Source organism: Erythrolamprus reginae, chromosome 7 (assembly GCF_031021105.1).
Source record: "Erythrolamprus reginae isolate rEryReg1 chromosome 7, rEryReg1.hap1, whole genome shotgun sequence".
Classification (NCBI taxonomy): Eukaryota; Metazoa; Chordata; class Lepidosauria; order Squamata; family Dipsadidae; genus Erythrolamprus; species Erythrolamprus reginae.
This window is the reverse complement of record NC_091956.1, coordinates 82,604,759-82,625,081: the sequence shown is the minus strand read 5'-3', so window position 1 is coordinate 82,625,081 and position 20,323 is coordinate 82,604,759. Positions and strand designations below refer to the sequence as shown.

Below are 20,323 nucleotides of genomic sequence, written 5' to 3'. Positions count from 1 at the left end.
TTACTCGGTCTTTTATTACTGTATAAGAAACTCAGGGAGACAAATATATCTTAATATTCCTTCCTCCTCATCCTATTTTTCCCACCACAACAATCCTGTTTGATGAGTTGGGCTGACAGGGAGTGACAGGCCCAAAGTTCTCCAACTGATTGTTGATATCTAAAGCAGGGCTAGAACTCAAAGTCTGCCAGATTGCATCCTGGTACCTTAACCATGAGATCAAACTGGATCTCATTTTATATTGTTTGATTTAATTTCCAAAAAACCTAAGTGGAACTGATGATTTTTTTATTTAGATCGGAACAATATCATACACAGCAATAAAAATATGATTTAATGAAGTCTGAGAGATAATGTCAACCCAAAAGACTTTTAATATATTTCTCTTAATAGATGAGCTAAATGTAGCTCAAATAATTTTAGTGTGGTAATAAAATTGAACAAAAATAATTGGATGACTCTGAATGCTCTATATATATCATTTTAGTAGCTTTGTTTTGTCCGTTCATCTAGGTTTGAATAAGTTAGGTTAGAAAATTATTGTCTGTGTTGTGTTTTCACCAATTAAAATTGCATTCTCCTACCCTTCACATTGGTGGAGAGAACATATTTTGTATGGATCCAGAGCCATATATTTAATCACTAATTAATATCTATCTAGTAATATTATTGAAAACTGACTAGGGAAGAGTTCAGATCAAGGGATTTAATGACTCAAGACTAATTCTAAGCAAATCTCTAATTAGCAGAGGCTGAATTTATCGAGAGCCTTTTAAATCTTTTTTTTTCCCATGATGAAAACATCTGGTTCTGAGTTAAATTAAGGGATTTACTGCAATATCTCTGTTTTCTTTAAACATCAGCTTAGGGAGATGTACTTTTCTCTCTGTTATAGCCTGAAGCAATAGGAAAGCATACCACGTTGGCTTTGCAATGTAATTCCATATATATCCTGGTCCATTAGTGAATTTTCTTGGCATCTTTTGGGCTACTCGTAACTGGTGGGTCTGCAGATACAGTGTTATGTTAACAATCAGCCGTTTAATTAAAACTGTATGGCACTAACTGTTCAGATGTTACAGGTTTCATCTCTCTTAAGCTTAAATAAGTAATGACAAGGGAGTACTACAGTCAGGATCTCTGTCCCAGAATGACCTCAATTGTAAGGATGGTGGGATATTTGTTTACGTTCCACATAAGATGTTGAAACACTTCTCCATGATCACATCTCTTGGTTGCACTGCCTTAACAACAAAACCATGAAGGATTTTCACTAAAAGACTACCTTCTCTGCATGTAGAATCTGATTGCAAATTACAGGATCTCACTCTTTATATCCGGATTTTAATTTATGGGAACTCATAAATTAAAGTATAAAGGAACGTTAAAATAAAATAGAATAGAATAGAATAGAATAGAATTTTTATTGGCCAAGTGTGATTGGACACACAAGGAATTTGTCTTGGTGCATATGCTCTCAGCGTACATAAAATAAAATATACATTTGTCAAGAATCATGTGGTACAACACTTAATGATTGTCATAGGGGTCAAATAAGCAATGAAGAAGCAGTATTAATAAAAATCTTAGGATATAAGCAACAAGTTACAGTCATACAGTCAACATGGGAGGAAATGGGTGATAGGAATGATGAGAAAAACTAGTAGAATAGAAGTGCAGATTTAGTAGAAAGTCTGACAGTGTTGAGGGAATTATTTGTTTAGTAGAGTGATGGCGCTCGGAAAAAAACTGTTCTTGTGTCTAGTTGTCTTGGTGTGCAGTGCTCTGTAGCGACGTTTTGAAGGTAGGAGTTGAAACAATTTGTGTCCAGGATGCGAGGGGTCAGTAAATATTTTCCCCGCCCTCTTTTTGACTCGTGTAGTATACGGGTCCTCAATGGAAGGCAGGTTGGCAGCCATTGATTTTTTCTGCAGTTCTGATTCTCCGTACTGAAGGAGTGGGTCCAGCAGTCACTTGGGTTGCTCCTGTCCAATCCGTTGGAACTGAGCCTAGTATTAAAAAAGACTGCTGGATCCGCCCCTTCCCCAGAATTCGCTCAGTTCGCATATCCTGCGGTTGTATTGTGATAGCTCGTTCAACATACTAACACCTTCCCTTCGATCCTTTTCTTCAAAAGTAGTAAGATTTGTTTTATCATTATTATTTACTTGCACTAATAGCGCCAGCCGTTTGCGGCTCGGCTTTTTTCCTTTGGAGAAGTTGCGGTTTCGTTTTTCCCCCGGCGGTTTTGCCGGTTACGATTCCTGCGGCCGCTTGTGGATTCTTCTAATCCTTTGGCCTGGAGGTCCTGGTGCAAGTATTAATCCATTGAATTATTGATTATTTATTGTATACAAAATATTTAAGGGCTTAAGAAATACCTCCTGCGGAGTGAGACGCCTTCTAGTCTCCAGGACTTAGTCGATCGCTTCCCCTTTAAGTAATTTTACGGAGCGATTTTTTCGGCGCGAAGGCCTTCGCGCCCTTTTTAAATCTAGGCCTCTCGTGTTGGCCTCCTGCCAGCCGCGTAGGCCTCAGTCCACCGCGTGGATCCCGGAGCGGGCCTTGGGGGTCCCAGGCTAAATTCTCCACCGGCTAAGCCTCCAACCAGAGTGCCTTGGTTTACTTAATTATAAAGTTTAGGGAGGCTGGCCCCGCTGGATTTGGGGGCACGAACTCTGGGTTTGCCCAGATTGTCCTCAAGTTTCAGCAGCTTCGAGGCCTCGAAGCAGGATCCATTCCTCTTGGGAAGTCCTTGAAATTCTTCTCCTTATTATTCAGTTATTGGCTCAGCCTTGTCTTCTGTTAATTGTCAGACTATGGCTTCTTTTCCCAAGAGAGGCACTACCAAAGGTCCCAAAGAGGTTAGGCCTACTGGTAATTCTACTGAAGTTCCCCAGGCCTCTTCCTCCTCTTCCTCAGGCACCCATTCCTTAGCCAAGCCCACCAGGGCTGAGAAGAGAAGGGACCCAGCCCTACAAAAAATACATGATAAACCAGCCAAACTTTTAAGGTGCAGGCCCAAGTGCATATCAATCCAACCCCCCCGGAGGCCTCTAACCTGCCTCTTTCTGGGGTTCCTGTGCTATCCCTGGATGAGCCAAACCTAAATCCACCCCAACCTAACCTATGGGGTTTAGGTCCAGAGGAGCCAGATATTACCGAGGATTCCTCCCAGCCAGAACCTGCTCAGGCCCTCAGGGATCCTCCGGCTTTTCCGGCTGATATTTCTTCCTTGCCACCAGAGTTTCAGTCTATCTTGACTATTCTGACTAACACCATTGACGCTAAACTCTCATCTTTCAATGTGCCTTCTCTGTCTCATCCCTCTCCACGCTCCTCCCGTCCCGTGAGTTCTTCTCCTTCCTACAGAGACCCAGCCATGGAGGTCTCTGACTCCTCTCAGGAAGAGGATGAGGACGTGGATGCAGAAGAGGATGATGACCCATTTCAGCGTCTGTCGGAAGATGAGGAATCTCAGATTAAGATTCCAGCCCCAGCTGCTATCTTTCCTTCGCAGCTTTTCAAATCTCTCCTGCTTAAAGCTAGAGTATCCACGGGGCTAGCCGGGCAAGAAAAACAGGCTACTTCTTCCTCAGATCCTCCGGAGGATAATCTTCCTTATTTCATGAAAGAACAGGAAGACAATGAGGTAATTCCTATGCCCAAGTTGTTTAAGGATGCCTTGCTTAAACAGTGGGACCACCCAACTGCTGGCTTTACTCCCACTCCCAAGGACAAGAAGCTCTACAAGCTCTCCTCCGTCTATGAGGAACTCCTAACATGTCCCAAGCCAGATGAACCAGTGAAGACTCTCCACTCGACTGCCGCCATGCCTGGCGAAGCAGAGGAGGTCCTCCGGCCAGAGGACAAACGACTTGAGCAATGCTCAAAAGGAGTCTTCTTGCAGACTCATGGGCCTTTAAGAGTGCTGCAGCGGCATCCTTCTTTTCCAGAGCTATGCTCTTGTGGCTTCGTCAGCTCCAACCTCACCTGCCTCCAGATGACTTACGGGGCCAACAGGATTTCAACAAAATCTTCGCAGCTGCCCAATATGTAGCAGATGCTACCCTCCAATCTTCCAGATTTGCAGCCAGGTCAGTAGCAGCCTCCACAACGGCCAGAAGACTTCTATGGCTCCGCCCTTGGCAGGCGGGAGTAAGGCAGAAGTGGCAGTTAGCCATGGGTCCGCTGAAAGTGACCTCCTCTTCGGAGACCTTCTGGACCCTCTTCCTTTCAGAGACCACAGACAAGAAAAAGGTCTTGGGACCTACCACCAAGAAGGCCCCTAAACCGTAGCCCTTTCGGCGCACAGGGCGTCTACAGGATCAGGGCTTCGCTTTTCAAGGAGTCCAGGTCAGTATTCCCCTCGGTTTCGATCCCAATCTAGAACCACCAGGGGCAGAGGTTCCCGTTATCAGAGAGGATCCTCTTCAACCAGGGCTTCCAAAAGAGCCAGATGGTAAGTTTTCCTCCTTTCCCATAGGCGGTCGCCTAGCCTGGTTCTCTTCCGCCTGGCACCGTTCTTGTAAGGACCCCTGGGTCATTGACACTGTGGAAGGGAGCCTAAGGTTAGAGTTCATTTCACCCTAACCGTTTTATTTCTTGTCCTTCTCCCAGTTCCCCTCCATCTCGTATCCGAATGGAGGAGGCTATTTCTCATTTGTTGACTATTAGAGCTATTCAACCGGTCCCCTCTCTCCAGAGAGGTTTAGGCTTTCTCCCATCCTCTTCATGGTCCCTAAGACCTCTGGAGGCTGAAGAGCCATCTTAGATCTAAAAAAAAAAAAAAATTGAACCGGTTCACAAAATATAGGGATTTCAAATGCATTCCTTATCTTCCATTTTTAGCAGCTCTACATCGGGGAGACTTTATGGTGTCTCTGGATCTCACGGAGGCCTTCCTCCATATCCCCTTTGTCAAGGTCCATAGGAAATTTCTGCGCTTTGCCTTTCAAGGCAGGCATTTTCAGTGTAGGGCCATGCCATTTGGGCTCTACTCAGCTCCCAGAGTCTTCACTAAACTCTTGGGATCCTTGGCGGCTCATATCCGGGCTTCTCCCATTCATATTTTATGTTATTTAGATGACATTTTAATTCATGGAAATTCCAGAACTGGGTGGCGGCAGACCTCTCTTTTACCATGTCGGTTCTACAGAATCATGGTTTCTCCATAAATCTTAAAAGGAGCCACCTTGATCCTTCCACTTCCATTCTGCATCTGGGAACTATCATTAATTTTGAGTTATCCCAGGTTTTCCTCTCCACTGAGAGAAAACGCAGCTTTTTGGATCTCATTGCTCGCATCCTGCCCCAGCAATCTACCTCCATTGCCACCCTTTCTTCCCTTTGGGTAAAATGGTGTCATCTATTGGTATTGTCCCCTGGGCCTGTCTTCACGCCAGGGAACTACAGTGGCTTCCATTACCTCCAGAGATCGGGCCACAGCGACTCGAATCGTCGCCATTCCACCGACGGTTCGCAGATCCCTCAAGTGGTGGACTTCTCCAGCCCTAGACAAGGGATCTCCCTTCCAGTGCCCCGACCAGTTGTAGTCACCACAGATGCCAGCCTCTCGGGCTGGGGAGCCCACGCCCAGGGTCTTTTAGCTCAGGGCACATGGGCACTGGAGGAGGCTTCCAGGCCCATCAATTGATTAGAATTAAGAGCCGTGTCTCTAGCTCTAAAACAATTCCAATCTCACATCTCCAACCAGCATGTGCTGATTTTCACCGACAATATAGCCACCAAAAGCCATATTTGCAGACAGGGAGGCTCAAGAGCCTAGGCCCTCAGGAGGGAGGCCCTGAAGTTAGGCCTTTGGGCAGAGAAGAATCTCCAGTCGCTTCTAGCCGACCACATCTCGGGGAGCCTCAACGTCCAAGCGGACTGGCTCTCGCGAGCGACCATAGATCCAGGCGAGTGGAATCTCCATCAGTCACTGTTCCACCAAATCTGCCTCAGGTTCGGCCATCCAGTGTTGGATCTATTGGCGACCAAAGCCAATGCCCAGCTCCCTCACTTCATCTCCAGGTTCCCGTCTCCGGGAGCAGAGGCAATCACTGCTCTCAGGAGTCCTTGGCCTCCAGGTCTATTGTATGCCTTCCCTCCAATTCCAATTCTGCCAGACGTGATCAACAAAATCCTCCTGGAGAAGGCCCGAGTAATTCTGATTGCCCCTCACTGGCCTCGCAGGCCCTGGTTCACGGACCTCCAACAATGTCCGTCCAGGACCCCTGGCGACTCCCCGTTTCGGAGGATATGTTGCGACAGGGGGCCTCCTTCCATCCAGACCCAGAGTGGTTCCACCTCACCGCCTGGTTATTATCCGGAGGGACTTAGACCTGCGAGGGTATGACCCGGACACAGTGGAAATCATCCTGAAGTCTAGAAGAGGGTCTACCAACCGGATCTACGACCATACTTGGTCCAAATTCCATCAGTGGTGCTTGCAGGAGGGCTTATCTCCCCTGTGTCTTCCCATCCACAGGATAATCACCTTCCTCATGAAAGGCTCCCACCAAGGCCTCTCTACCAGCACCATCCGCCGACACCTGGCCGCCATCTCTTCCGTCTTGGCGGGGCCTCGCAGGCAGCCCCTCCGCTCCCTTCCAGAAATCCAAGAATTTCTAAGAGGAGTGGCCAACCTCAGGCCTTCTAAGATCCACAGATATCTCACCTGGGACTTGCCACGGGTTCTCCACTCTCTTACTCAGGCACCTTACGAACCCCTGAACTCTGCGTCCCTCAGGTACCTATCCTTCAAGGTAGCATTCCTGGTGGCGATTACATCCGCCCGACGCATATCTGAGTTGGCAGCCTTTTCTATCAGACAGGACCTTTGTCAGTTTTCACCAGGACAAGGTGGTTCTGCGACTGGATCCCACCTTTCTACCAAAGGTCAGTTCCATGTCCCACAGATCTCAGGATATCATATTACCTTCCTTCTGCCTCCAACGAGAGCATCCCCTGGCAACTAGATGGCACACTCTGGATCTCACTAGAGCGCTAAAGGTTTATATCCAACGCACAAGATCCATCCGGAGGTCTGAAGCACTCTTCATAGCCTACCATCCCAGATCCTTGGGATCCAGAGTGTCTTCTACAGTAATAGGTCGTTGGATCAGAGGGACCATCTCTAAGGCCTACGAGACAGCTTCCCTTTCCATTCCAAGGAATATTACAGCGCATTCCACCAGAAGTGCTGCCACATCTGCCGCTTGGGCGACTCAGGCTCCGTTGGAAGAAGTCTGCAAAGCAGCCACTTGGGCCTCGCCAAATGCCTTCATCAACGATTCGTACGCATCAGCGGACGCTGCCTTCGGCAGAAGAGTACTCCAATCCGTTATCTCTCACGATAGCAATGTACTCCCACCCTAGGGACCTATCTCTTGGGTATGTCCCATGTGACTGCTGGACCCACTCCTTCAGTACGGAGAATAGGCGTTGATTGCTTACCTGAACGCCTCTTCTCGTACGGTGAGTGGGTACAGCAGTCACTTCCCTCCCTTTGTGTGGTCTTCTTTACCTTCTATTCTATTTTCTTATAACACATGAGAGTTGAACATTAAAGAGCTTCACTACTGAGCCTAGTCTATGGATTCGCGAATTCTGGGGAAGGGGCGGATCCAGCAGTCTTTTTTAATACTAGGCTCAGTTCCAACGGATTGGACAGGAGCAACCCAAGTGACTGCTGTACCCACTCACCGTACGAGAAGAGGCGTTCAGGTAAGCAATCAACGCCTATTCTCCTCTGAAGTCTGTGTCGGTCCTGTTGGGTTGCAGCACCAAACCAGACAGTTATAGAGGTGCAGATGACAGACTCAATGATTGCTCTGTAGAACTGTATCAGCAAAGTCAACAAATAAAACCTCATTTAAAAAAAAAGCCTCTCAAAACCAGTTTAAATTAGGCAAAATATACTGCTCAAAAAAACAAAGGGAACACTCAAATAACACATGCTAGATCTGAATGAATGAAATATTCTCATTGAATACTTTGTTCAGTACAAAGAAGTTGAATGTGCACAACAGCAGGTGAAATTGACTGTCAATCAGTGTTGCTTCCTAAGTGGACAGTTTGATTTCACAGACGTTTGATTTACTTGGAGTTATATTGTGTTGTTCAAGTGTTCCCTTTATTTTTATTTTTTTGAGCAGTGTATTTTCAATATATATTTGAAAGCAAAGCTATAAAGCCACTGGGAGTGGAATTGCAGTTGTATCATCAACTAACTGATGGTCAAAAGCTGTGTTGATCAAAACTGCTCCTGTTAGTATTTTTAAAAACACTTAAACATTTATGAGCAAAGAAGCATTACAGATTAAACAAAATTATTCCTTAATTTAGCCATTGCATTCTATATAGATGGCGAACATACACACTTCTATATTTTAAAAATATTTAAACCATTTTGAACGTTGAAAAATCTGAAATGAAGTAAAATAAACCCTGTAGCTTAATCTCTGTGTAGTTTTCTGCAAATATTTTTCTATTTATAATGCTTCTGCTTTCAGGACTAATGTCTGAAGGACCTTTTAAACACAGCTTTGTTGTTGTTTAATGAATAGCATCCCCCAGTTTTATAAAAGAAACTTTTGTTGAAAAACTCAACAAATTGTATTTAGAAAAATAGTTCTAGGTCTTGCATCTCATCTACAGGATAAATGTCTCTGAAAGTTGTAGTCCGAAGTATCTGTAGGAACAGGTCTGGAGATATGGATAAACATATATCCATCCTAAGATAAAATACAGAAAATAGTATAAGGGCAGACTAGATGGACCATGAGGTCTTTTTCTGCCGTCAGACTTCTATGTTTCTATGTTTCTATGTCTTTACTGCAAACTAATCATTTGAATAAGTTCTTTAATGTATAAGTTCAAATTCAAATGGTCAGTTTGTAGTAAAGACATTGCAACACCTGTTCCTACAGATACTTTGGACAACCAACATTCAGAGCCATGCTGACTAATATTGACGGGGATTTTAGCCAATGCAACTACTGTAGAAGGCCTTCTGGAATGTGAAACTTCATAAATTATTTCATATTTCGGGACTAAGATTTAAAGGGAATATGAAGACAACTACAGCTATTGAATAGTGTTTCCCTCTTAAATAACAAATTCTTAAGTCTGTTGGTACTTATTTTATGCACTATATAATAAAATTGTAATTAATGTCTAGGTTCCTATATCCCAGAAGGTTTGATGATATCCTGTACATGGGACTATGTAAGCTATTCTCCAGGAAACAGAAGTTACACTATGTTGCTATGTTGGTGTGTGTTCTTCATTCCTCTTATGATAATCTTCCATTGCTATTTATTCATGTTCCTCACCATCAGGAGCACAGGCAGGTAAGTGTATGATTTGAAAAATATAATTACAGTGGTAACTACCTGAGAACGCCTCTACTTACGAACATTTCTAGATAAGAACAGGGTGAACAAGATTTTTTTGCCTCTTCTCAAGAACCATTTTCCACTTACAAACCCAAGCCTCCAAAACTGTAACCAGAAAAGGCAAGGAGAAGCCTCCGTGGGGCCTCTCTAGGAATCTCCTGGGAGGAAGCAGGGCCGGAAAAGGCAGGGAGAAGCCTCTGTGAGGCCGCTCTAGGAATCTCCTGGGAGGAAACAGGGCCGGAAAAGGTGGGGAGAAGCCTCTGTGAGGCCTCTCTAGGAATCTCCTGGAAGGAAACAGCCGGAAAAGGCGGGGAGAAGTCTTTGTGAGCTGCTTTAGGAATCTCCTGGGAGGAAGCAGGGCCGGAAAAGGCAGGGAGAAGCCTCCGTGGGGCCTCTCTAGGAATCTCCTGGGAGGAAACAGGGCCGTAAAAGGTGGGGAGAAGCCTCTGTGGGGCCTCTAGGAATCTCCTGGAAGGAAACAGGGCTTCCACCCTCCCTGTGGTTTCCCCAATCACACACATTATTTGCTTTTACATGGGAAAAATTGCTTCTTCTTACAAACTTTTCTACTTAAGAACCTGATCATGGAATGAATTAAGTTTGTAAGTAGAGGTACCACTATATTAGCAACTCAAGTACATTCCCATTGATTATAAGCTGTAGTGGTGCATTAAGAACTGGAAAGAGATTCATATTATTACCAAATTAATATTGATAAGAAAATTAATATATATAAGAAGAAATCAAGAAACAAATGAATAAATCCCAAAATTTCCCCCCTTCCCCTGAGAATGGCACATACCCGGATCTGACAGGTCTGTTGTTTCCTCATTCTTTTACAGGAATGTTCAGAAATTGGGATCCAGCTCTAAACGGAAAAAGTCAAGCTCACACAGCATAAAGAATGAATGGAAACTGGCCAAAGTTGCCTTCGTAGCCATTGTGGTTTACGTTGTATCCTGGTCTCCATATGCTTGTGTCACTCTGATTGCATGGGCTGGGTGAGTGGCAAGTCAAAATAAAGTGGAAAAACTAATGGGAAAATGAGATAGGATCAGAGGTTTTGTGGCCAGTAGAATTCGAGACCGAGTAATAAAGAATAAATTGGAATCATTCTATACTTTGTAAATCTGTTACTGTTCCCGGTTTTAAAATATTATAAATCATTATAAACCCTCATTTGGTGGAGGGATTGAATGGTTGATGTTGGGTGGCAGGAGCACATATCACTGTGCACTGTTTTCGTGTTGTGTGTATTTGTTTTATTATTACTACTATTTATTTATTTTATTTATTGGATTTGTATGCCGTTCCTCTCCGAAGACTCGGGGCGGCTAACAGCAATAATAAGACAGCATATAATAATAATCCAATACTAAAAACAATTAAAACCCATTATAATAAAAACCAAACAGACATACAGATATACCATGCATAAAATTGCAACAGCCTAGGGGGAAAGTGTATATCAGTTCCCCCATGCCTGGCGGCAGAGGTGGGTTTTAAGTAGCTTACGAAAGGCAAGGAGGGTGGGGGCAATTCTAATCTCTGGGGGGAGTTGGTTCCAGAGGGCCGGAGCTGCCACAGAGAAGGCTCTTTCCCTGGGTCCCGCCAAGCGACATTGTTTAGTTGACGGGACCCGGAGAAGACACACTCTGGAGGATCTAACTGGTCGCTGGGATTCGTGCAGCAGAAGGCGGTCCCTGAGATAGTCTGGTCCGGTGCCATGAAGGGCTTTATAGGTTATAACTATAAAAATCCATAAAATTTATTATTTTAGAAAAAAGTAAAAGTGGCAAGACAAGAATAGAAAAAGTGGATAAGAACATAAGAAGAGTCATGCTGAATCAGGCCAAAGCCTATCAAGCTCAGCATTCTGTGTCACACCAATGGTACATGGGGATCTTGAGCAGAAAGAGAAGGCAAGACCCTCCCTTTCCCGTGGCCCCCAGCAAATGGTACTCAAGGGAATCCTGCCTGCCGCAACCAACATAGAGGCAGCATATGGACATCCATTTCAATAACCACTGATACACTTGACATCCATGAATCTGTCTAATCCTGCCTTGAAGCTATCCAGGCTGACAGCTGTCACGACCTCTTCTGGAAGTGAATTCCATAAACCAAGGACCCTCTGGTTGAAGAAATATTTCCCTTTATTTGTCCTCAGGATAAAATGAGAAAGTTATTCTGCCCTGAGCTCTTAGACAATTATCAAATAGAATAGAATATAATTATTTATTGGCCAAGTGTGATTGGACACACAAGGAATTTCATTATGCACCCCATCAGTACACAGATAATATTACCTAGTTTGGTGATGAAACGTTTACAACGAAAACAACCAATCTCAGAGAGTGTCAAGAACTCCACATTTCAATTTTGGGCTACAATATTCTCCCTTTCTCAGTAACTATAATCAATATTGTACTCTGCCAGTACAAAAAATTCTGAATATTTCAGTTTAAATAAATAACAAGTTAGAGGTGTTGTGATTCAGCCTGAGGCTGCTCAGGGACCAGCTGTGTCTCTGCTGGCTCCATGCCCGGAGGAGGAGGATGACAGCGCAGAGGAGGGGGCTGAACAGTCGGACGGGGGAGAGGAAAATCAGGAATGGGATGAAGGAGAACAGCATGAGAGCCCCGGGGGGGGGGGGGGGGCTCTCCCCAGCCAGTAGCTTGGAGTCATTAGGTGATGACGCACAAGCTGTCATTGACATGAGACAGCGACTTTCAGAGCAACGAAAGGAGCAGTTAAAGAGATATTTTCACCATCGAAGTAGAAACAGCTGGGTTTGGGTGTGGTACTCATCAGCAGGGTTTAAAAGGCAGGCAAGCCCTTTAAGCCATGTGGAGTGTTATCAGCTTGGCGTGGCGTTATCCTGTCTTGTTTCTCGCCGTCTCTGTTCCTGGCTTGTGGCCCAGCAGCTTTGGAAGATCCGTGGGAGGTATAGGTCTGCTATCTACAGCTTTGGCTTGGCAGCAAGAATTCTGTATTGCTGCATGGACTTTTGGCCTTCGTGAATATATCTGAAGATACAGCATTTTCCTGTTTGTAAGGACATTTTCTGTTACCTGTGTTTTTCTTGGATTTTATAAAACTGCCTTTGCCTTTTACCAGTGTGTCTGGCTTCTCTTTTTGGGTTGGTATTGGCTTCTGGAGTGACCCAGACAGAACAAGAGGAAGTATTTTTCCACCTGAAATATTCTTGACTGAGAGAAGGCTGAATCATAGTTGAAAGGAATAATTCATGGTTTATCTTGTTACTGGCTTTTTCCCCTCAAGAGCTTCTTCTTCCTCCCACCGCCTTATATTTTTTTGAATTGTTTGAAAAAACAGCATTGTGAAAACATGTAAAATATTTATTGTATGGAACATTCTATTTTTAAAATAATTAAAAGCATGTAAGAGACACACATGTCATGGAAAGCTTTTCACTGCCAGTATCTCCCATCTGCCCTTCATCTTATAATTTTGTATTTCCAATTTGGTTCCTACAACTTCAACAATTAAATTTAGAAAAAGTCACCGAAGACATTGATATATGTAAAAGCTCTGCAGCAGATCATCAAATATTCAACCATGTGCTTAGTTAAAGGTCTGGTGATTAATCTATTTTTTTTTAAATTTCTAGTTATTCCAGAGTCTTAACACCATATTCCAAGTCTGTGCCTGCTGTTATTGCCAAAGCTTCAGCAATTCACAATCCTATAATTTATGCTATTATTCACCCAAGTTACAGGTATTGTAAATTCACTCTTACTACTTTTATACTTTGATATGTTTTAAAGTGAAATTAATCCATTGTTGGATAGTAGGACATCTTTATTTAAATTACTTCATTTCTGCCTGGATTCCTGTGTTTTTAGCAATTTAACTAGTAACAATATCTCTTCTGTTTGTACCAAGAAAAATGAGTTTTAAAATGTATAATGCATAGGCTTATAGAATTTATACATGGTATGCTTGTATGTATGAGTGGTTCTTTAAATTGGGGTTTTTTATATTGTTTTTAATATTAGATTTGTTTACATTGTCTTTTTATATTGTTGTTAGCCGCCCCGAGTCTTCGGAGAGGGGCGGCATACAAATCTAATAAATACAAATACAAATACCTGGATATACTGGCCAGCTGATTTTCAGCCTTGGAGAAGGCTGTTTTGCCCTCTGGAGACTTCAAGGAAGCTTCCTGAAGCCCCAGAGTGTGAAAAACTGCCCAACGGGCAAAGTGGAAGTTCAGAAAATGGACTTTCCGATTGGCCTTTTGTGCACCTGGAGGCTTCAGAAAGCTTCCGCGAAGGCTCTGGAGTGCGAAAAATAGCACAACGGGGCAAACATGAAATTAGGTATCTGTGAATGTTTCTGTTAGCCCAGTGGTGGTCTGTTTCATTTTAGAATCTCATTTCTTCCTTTCTTTTCTGCATTTCAGGAAAACCATTGCAAGAGCTATTCCTTGTTTGAGATTTCTCATACGCATATCGCCAAGCGAACTTTCCACAAGTCTTGCAAGTTCTTCCTTCCGCTCTTCTACTCGTGCCTCTTTCGTGTCCAAGAGCAAAAGCAGTGACATTTCTTCCATTTCTGCTGCAGAAAAAGTTAAGCTTGTCTCACGGAGAAGAGGCTGATAAAAGCTTCAAGATCACCCTGGGCATGTCACGATTAGTTATGCATAGACACAAACAATCATGCGGTGTTGTACCTCATGATCCCTGACAAATGTATCTTTTCTTTTATGTACACTGAGAGCATATATCACGAATCCCAGCGACCAGTTAGGTCCCACAGAGCGGGTCTTCTCCGGGTCCCGTCAACTAAACAATGTCGCTTGGCGGGACCCAGGGGAAGAGCCTTCTCTGTAGCAGCCCTAGCCCTCTGGAACCAACTCCCCCCAGAGATTAGAATTGCCCCCACCCTCCTTGCCTTTTGTAAACTTCTTAAAACACACCTCTGCCGTCAGGCATGGGGGAACTGAGGCATCTCCCCTGGGACAGAAGGCACTTATGCACGTCCCTTACTGACCTCTTAGAAATCTGGAGAGGTCAACAATGGACAGTCTAAGGGTAAAGTTTTGGGGGTTAGTTGATGACACTACAGAGTCTGGTAGTGAGTTCCATGCATCAACTACTCGGTTACTGTTGTGGTTGGCTCTGGCCCAGCTCCTGCCCCAAGGAATGTGGAGGTGGATGCAGGGGAAACATCAACATGTCACAGGCCTGTTTTATTGCCGACAGAATCAGGTAGTGCAGTTTCTTCGGACGAAGAAGAAGAAGGTGGGGGTGACTTGGAAGAGGGGGGCTTGGCACACAGCCCAGGAAGCCAATCTCCATTATCTTCGGTCGATTCGGATGCGGAAGTGTTAGACCCACGCAGGCACAGAATTATGCGTAGAAGAGACCAATTGAAGAAATATTACAGAAGATAAGAGAGGCCACCTGTGTTTGCCTGGGGCTCCAGCAATTAGAGCTGCTGATATAAATAGCAACGTGCTGGCTTGGCCATTGTGGAAGATTATCTGATCGTTGTTTCTTCAGGACCGTGTTTTGCTGTTTCCAGACTTTGTTTGTTGAATTTTCACAACTTTGAAACCAAAGCAGAGCAAAGTGTGTGTATTTCACTTCGTGGAAGAAGGAGGGCTGTGACGTTTCTTCACAGCTGCTAGCTAAGTACTTAAGGACTGATTAAGGGGATTGTACAGCCTACAAGGTTGTTTTGGGACGAGTGCTCTTTGCAATACAAAAAGGGTGCTTTGTTTCTTTTGAATTTTGTGATAAAGGACATTGTTTTTGAACTTTCAAGTGTGTGTGTTTCTGAAATTTGTACCCTTGAATTTTTGGGAGACTCATACCAGAGAGCCTGGCAGAACAGTTACTAAAGTCGTATTTCCTGCAGTCGAGTTTATACGACTTTAGTAACTGAGTAGTTGATGCATGGAACTCACTACATAATAATAATAATAATAATAATAATAATACAGTGGTACCTCATCTTACGAACGCCTCTTCTAACGAACTTTTCAAGATACGAACCCGGTGTTTAAGATTTTTTTGCCTCTTCTTCTGAACTATTTTTACCTTACGAACCCAAGCAGTTGCTGCTGGGATGAAGGGGTTTCTTTCCCCCCCCCTTTTTTTGAAGAAAGAAAAGGGAGGGGCAGCTTGGAGGAGTAAAGATTTTGCATGCTTGCAAAGGCACTGAAACGGTGTCTTTTTAAGAAAGAAAAGGGAGGGGCAGCTTGGAGGAGTAAAGATTTTGCATGCTTGCAAAGGCACTGAAACGGTGTCTTTTTAAGAAAGAAAAGGGAGGGGCAGCTTGGAGGAGTAAAGATTTTGCATGCTTGCAAAGGCACTGAAACGGTGTCTTTTTAAGAAAGAAAAGGGAGGGGCAGCTTGGAGGAGTAAAGATTTTGCATGCTTGCAAAGGTGCTGAAACGGTGTCTTTTGAAGAAAGAAAAGGGAGGGGCAGCTTGGAGGAGTAAAGATTTTGCATGCTTGCAAAGGTGCTGAAACGGTGTCTTTTGAAGAAAGAAAAGGGAGGGGCAGCTTGGAGGAGTAAAGATTTTGCATGCTTGCAAAGGCACTGAAACGGTGTCTTTTTAAGAAAGAAAAGGGAGGGGCAGCTTGGAGGAGTAAAGATTTTGCATGCTTGCAAAGGCACTGAAACGGTGTCTTTTTAAGAAAGAAAAGGGAGGGGCAGCTTGGAGGAGTAAAGATTTTGCATGCTTGCAAAGGTGCTGAAACGGTGTCTTTTGAAGAAAGAAAAGGGAGGGGCAGCTTGGAGGAGTAAAGATTTTGCATGCTTGCAAAGGTGCTGAAACGGTGTCTTTTGAAGAAAGAAAAGGGGGGGCGCCCCCCTTGCCTTTCTTTCTTTCCCACTCACCCTTTAGCCTAGCCTTGCTTCTTCTACCCGCCCCCTTTAGCTGCTCCTCCCTGCCCTCTGTTCGCCTCCCTTCTAAAGTTTGGGATTTTCCTGAAGGATTTGCATGCATTATTTGCTTTTACATTGATTCCTATGGGAAACATTGTTTCATCTTACGAACTTTTCACCTTACGAACCTCCTCCTGGAACCAATTAAGTTTGTATGATGAGGTACCACTGTACTCTGTAGTGGTTCTTAAGTAGAAAAATCTGGAACACTCGGTTCTTATCTAGAAAAGTTCTTAAGTAGAGAGAGGCGTTCTTCAGTAGAGGTGCCACTGTACTTCTATAGAAGAAAATATATATATACTTCCTCATAACACATATGTTCATCCCATTCTTTTTTCTTTTTTGCTTCCTAGAATTGGAATGATGTAGAGCTTGATCCTGTGGAGACAGTCCATACAAAATTGCAGCTTCCTGAAAGTAATTCTTTTTCAACAAATGCAGAAGAAAAAAGTGAATTGCCCACAAATGACCTGAGCTGTGATGCACCAACTGAAGAAAAGGTTAAAAAATCAGTGTTTTCTAACGTTCCTTTAAATTTTACTAACAAATCTTTTATGGCGCAAGTCTAAAGAGGAATCCTTCCACCCATCATAATCCTACTAACCCCTAACAAGAATATAAAAAGCAAACGCTAAGTTAAAACACTAACATAATGAGTAGCCTCTACTACTAACACATTAATGTATGTTATGTATGTTACCAAGTAACAAAAATATATCTCAAGCTAATATAATATCAGCAGGTTCTGACCAGTTCTGGAGAACTAATAGCGGATATTTTGAATTGTTCAGAGAACCGATAAATAACACTTCCGACTGGCCGTGCCCCCAATCTATTCTCTGCCTCCTGAGTCCCAACTGATGGGGAGGAAATTAGAAACATAGAAGATGGACGGCAGAAAAAGACCTCCTGGTTCATCTAGTCTGCCCTTATACTATTTCCTATATTTTATCTTAGGATGGATCTATGTTTATCCCAGGCATGTTTAAATTCTGTTACTGTGGATTTACCAGCCATGTCTGCTGGAAGTTTGTTCTAAGCATCTACTACTCTGTCAGTAAAATAATATTTTCTCACGCTGCTTCTGATCTTTCCCCCAACTAACCTCAGATTGTGCCCCCTTCTTCTTGCATTCACTTTCCTATTAACTCCTGAACCTTAAACCTTTTAAAATATTTAAATCTTTTGATAATGTCCCCCCTTTCCCTTCTGTCCTCTAGACTATACAGATTGAGTTCATTAAGTCTTTCCTGATACGTTTTATGCTTAAGACCTTCCACCATTTTTGTAGCCCGTCTTTGGACCCGTTCAATTTTATCAATATCTTTTTGTAGGTTTCCAGAACTGAACACGGTATTGCAAATGGGGTCTCACCAGCGTTCTATATATAGCGGGATCACAATCTCCCTCTTCCTGCTTGTTATACCTCTAGCTATGCAGCCAAGCATTCTACTCGCTTTCCCTACCGCCTGACCGCACTGTTCACCCAAATTGAGATTTGGCAGTAATCTTCCCCTGGAAAACGGTGTGAATGGAGATTTTACAGTATCCTTCCCTACCATGCCCACCATGCCCACATAACCGGTAGTAAAAAAAATGTGGAATCCCACCACTGTAAAGTATGTTAATTAATTATGCAATTATAAATCTAAAGTATTACAATTTCTGAATTTAGGTAACACGTTACCCAAAACAGGCTAACTGCACATAATTTAAAAAATGAAATTATGACTACAATAGAGGATCTGCGCAATAATATTACTTTACTCTTTTATATTAAAATTTATTTTTATTCATTTTAGTAGTTGTTTATAATTGATGGACAGTCTCAGGGTAGTCCCGCCTTACTAATTGGCCACTACAGATGCCGCTGACATGAGTCCCATGTCGCACCCACCAGGCCGTCCCCCCTACCTCCGCCTTCTGAAGTCATACGAAGCAGTGGAAGTGATGTGCCAGTGCCTGGAGGCTGTTGGGGTCTGGATGGGTGCCAACAGACTCAAACTCAACCCGGATAAGACGGAGTGGCTGTGGGTTCTTCCTCCCAAGGACAATCCCATCTGTCCGTCCATAATCCTGGGGGGGGAATTATTGACCCCCTCAGAGAGGGTGCGCAACTTGGGCGTCCTCCTCGATCCACAGCTCACATTAGAGAAACGTCTTTCAGCTGCGGCGAGGGGGACGTTTGCCCAGGTTCGCCTGGTACACCAGTTGCGGCCCTCTGGACCAGGACTCACTGCTCACAGTCACCCATGCCCTCATCACCTCGAGGCTCAACTACTGTAACGCTCTCTACATGGGGCTGCCTTTGAAAAGTGTTCGAAAACTTCAGATCATGCAGAATGCAGCTGCGAGAGCAATCATGGGCTTTCCCAAATATGCCCATGTTACACCAACACTCCGCAGTCTGCATTGCTTGCTGATCAATTTCCGGTCACAATTCAAAGTGTTGGTTATGACCTATAAAGCCCTTCATGGCATCGGACTAGAATATCTCCGGGACCGCCTTCTGCCGCACGAATCCCAGCGACCGATTAGGTCCCACAGAGTTGGCCTTCTCCGGGTCCCGTCGACTAAACAATGTCGTTTGGCGGGACCCAGGGGAAGAGCCTTCTCTGTGGCTGCCCCGACCCTCTGGAACCAGCTTCCCCCGGAGATTAGAACTGCCCCCACCTTCCTTGCCTTCCGTAAACTCCTTAAAACTCATCTTTGCCACCAGGCATGGGGGAATTGAGATATCTCCCCTGGGCCTATACAATTTATGTATGGTATGTTTGTATGTATGTTTGATTAATAATGGGGGTTTTAAAAATGTTTTTAAATTTATTAGATTTGTTATTAATTGTTCTATTGCTGTTGCGAGCCGCCCCGAGTCTACAGAGAGGGGCGGCATACAAATCTAATTAAATGAATGAATGAATGAATGAATGAATAAATAAATGAATAAATAAATAAATGAATGAATAATCCTGATGCAGTCCTCAATGAAATCGAGTTTGACACCACTGATATGGGCAATTTGCAGCAACAATTTTATGTTTTATTCTTTGTTAACATAAAAGGGAGGGGGATTTCTTTCTTTTGAAACAAAAGCAGTCTGCTCATTGATTTGAAAACTCCTGATCCTTTTTGGAAACACCTGCTAGACTTCTTATCAATGTGAAAACATCTCGTCCACTTTTGGTGAAGAAGACTAATACTTTTAATTCCCACTGTCTCCATTCCCCCACAGTTATTGGTGTCTCCCATCTGTCCAGAAGAACCACTCCATAGGCCTCTTAAACTCAATGCTCCAGAACTGCTGCTCTTAACCAGCTGCTTGAAAGCATCGTCTCTTCCATTTGACTTGAATGCTAGCAGCAGCAGCAGAGAGAAGAGTATGGACACCTCTCAATCAGAAAGCCACGAAGACCAAATAAGTAGTAGCCAGGATTCCTTGGAAATTCCCATTCTTCCACGCATCATTCCTATCTCAGAAACCACTCCGTCGGAAGAGCAATCTTTGACCGAAAATATAGAGGAAGACAATGCTGGTCTGTATTCTGCTCCAGAGAAGAACTACCTGTTACTCAAAGGAAGGCTTCCTTCATCTACTGGACCAATTGAGACGCTCGTATCATAAGCTTGGCTCTTTCTTTGAAGAACGATTTACCAAAAACAAAACTGCAGAACGGTTTACAGTGATCCCTCGAGTATCGCGAGGGTTACGTTCCAAGACCCCTCGCGATACTCGATTTTTCGCGATATAGTGGTGCGGAAGTAAAAACACCATCTGCGCATGCGCACCCTTTTTCCATGGCCGCGTATGCGCAGATGGTGGAGTTTGCGTGGGCGGCGGGGAAGACCCAGGGAAGGTTTCTTCGGCCGCCCAGCAGCTGATCTGCTCGGCAGCGAGGAGCCGAAGATCGGGGTTTCCCCGCCGCCCACGCAAAGGGGAAACCCCGATCTTCGGCTCCCCGCTGCTGCCGCGCTGCCGAGCAGATCAGCTGCTGGGCGGC

General features: G+C 44.0%; 1 protein-coding gene across 1 annotated transcript in view; it reads left to right on the top strand.

Moving 5' to 3' along the window:
- The window catches only part of OPN4 (opsin 4), a 48,823-nt gene extending 28,843 nt beyond the window's left edge, over positions 1-19,980 (top strand). The window contains exons 5-10 of the mRNA XM_070756689.1: positions 9,185-9,356; positions 10,244-10,402; positions 13,036-13,143; positions 13,831-13,996; positions 16,679-16,825; positions 19,558-19,980. Coding sequence (XP_070612790.1) covers positions 9,185-9,356; positions 10,244-10,402; positions 13,036-13,143; positions 13,831-13,996; positions 16,679-16,825; positions 19,558-19,947 — 1,142 coding nt within the window. The 3' untranslated portion in view covers positions 19,948-19,980. The remainder of the gene's footprint in view (positions 1-9,184; positions 9,357-10,243; positions 10,403-13,035; positions 13,144-13,830; positions 13,997-16,678; positions 16,826-19,557) is intronic.
- The last annotated feature ends 343 nt before the right edge of the window (positions 19,981-20,323 follow it).